The sequence below is a fragment of the Grammomys surdaster genome, unplaced genomic scaffold, assembly GCF_004785775.1.
Source record: "Grammomys surdaster isolate TR1022 unplaced genomic scaffold, NIH_TR_1.0 126258, whole genome shotgun sequence".
NCBI classification, from domain to species: domain Eukaryota; kingdom Metazoa; phylum Chordata; class Mammalia; order Rodentia; family Muridae; genus Grammomys; species Grammomys surdaster.
Window position 1 is genome coordinate 1 of NW_021621058.1, and position 1,450 is coordinate 1,450.

The 1,450-nt window shown below is 44.3% G+C and overlaps 1 protein-coding gene across 1 annotated transcript; it reads left to right on the forward strand.

Moving 5' to 3' along the window:
* Positions 1-11: 11 nt before the first annotated feature.
* LOC114613649 (sentrin-specific protease 2-like) lies at positions 12-974 on the forward strand. The gene has a single exon (XM_028758991.1). It carries the CDS (start codon positions 12-14, stop codon positions 972-974), a length of 963 nt encoding a protein of 320 aa, XP_028614824.1.
* Positions 975-1,450: the final 476 nt, after the last annotated feature.

The window sequence follows — 1,450 nt, forward strand, 5'->3', positions numbered from 1 at the left end:
TAACATCCAAGATGAAGGGCAGCGTGTCAGGGCACAGTCATCAAGATCAAGAACCACCTACACCAGACGACAGAGAGGGCAGATATTCAGAGGACAAGTCCATTACAGAAACGGAAGGTGGTGTAAAGCATGATGCAAGAAGGGGGAACAACTTGGAGCCTGCCTTACCCGGAACACCAGCTCCAATCATCCTGGATAGTGGCGGAGGCGATAGCTTCCTCCCCAACAGGATGGCAGAACTTGAGGCAGAGAAAAAGCCTGTCAAAAACCTAAAGGGGGGCAGAGAAGTCGATCAAAATTTTCATGTTACAGAAGAGATGGAGAAGGATATTAAGAGGGCGCTAGGTCAAGGACCCCAAGAGGAAATCGTAAGTAATAGATTCAAATTGGAACTCACCCGAAGAGATATCCAGACCCTGAAGAACGGTCAATGGCTCAATGATGAGGTCATCAATTTCTACATGAACCTTCTGATTGAGAGAAATGAAAACCAAGGCTACCCAGCCCTTCATGTGTTCAGCACTTTCTTTTACCCCAAGCTAAAGCAGAGCGGTTACACTGCTGTGAAAAGGTGGACCCGAGGAATCGATCTCTTTGACAAAGAACTTATCTTGGTGCCTATTCACCAGAGGGTACATTGGAGCCTGGTGGTAATCGATTTGAGAAAACAAAGTATCACATACCTCGATTCCATGGGGCAGACAGGGCAGACTATCTGTGAGACCATCTTCCAATATTTACAAAATGAGAGCAAGACACGAAGGAACATCGAGCTGGACCCTTTGGAGTGGAAACAACACAGCATGTCAGCAGAGGAGATTCCTCAGCAACGGAATGGGAGTGACTGTGGGGTGTTCGCCTGTAAATATACAGACTACATCGCTAGAGACCAACCTGTCACCTTCTCTCAGCAGCACATGCCCATCTTCAGGAAGAGGATGGTATGGGAAATCCTGCACAGTCACTTACTGTAACAACACCATCAACCCGATTGCTGTGGTCACCAGTGGTCCCTGTATTTTTCTGCCCATGTTTCTAATAGACCTCAAATAGGATGGGTTGAAGAGATTGAAAACAGCTATTGAGCTGTCTGACCGGATGAAGCCCACTCTCTTTCCTATAGTCCTAACTCGGGATGTCAGACTACTGCCCTAATGCCATCTCTAGGATGCATGCAAGCACTGCAGGCCCAGACACTGCTGCTGTCCAACCCACGGAGACCACATGGTCAAGAAATACTGTTTGAATGCTGGATTTAGACAATCAATGGCTGTTTTTTCTTTTATTTTGTCTTGTTTTGTTGTGTTCTGCTTTTTATTTCTGTTTGGTTTTTTGGTTTTTTTTGTTTGTGTTTTGGTTTTGTTTTTTCATTTTTGTTTCTAGTTTGTGTTTTGTTTTTTGTTGTTGTTTTTTGTTTATTTTGTTTTTATTCATTTGTTACTCTTTAGTT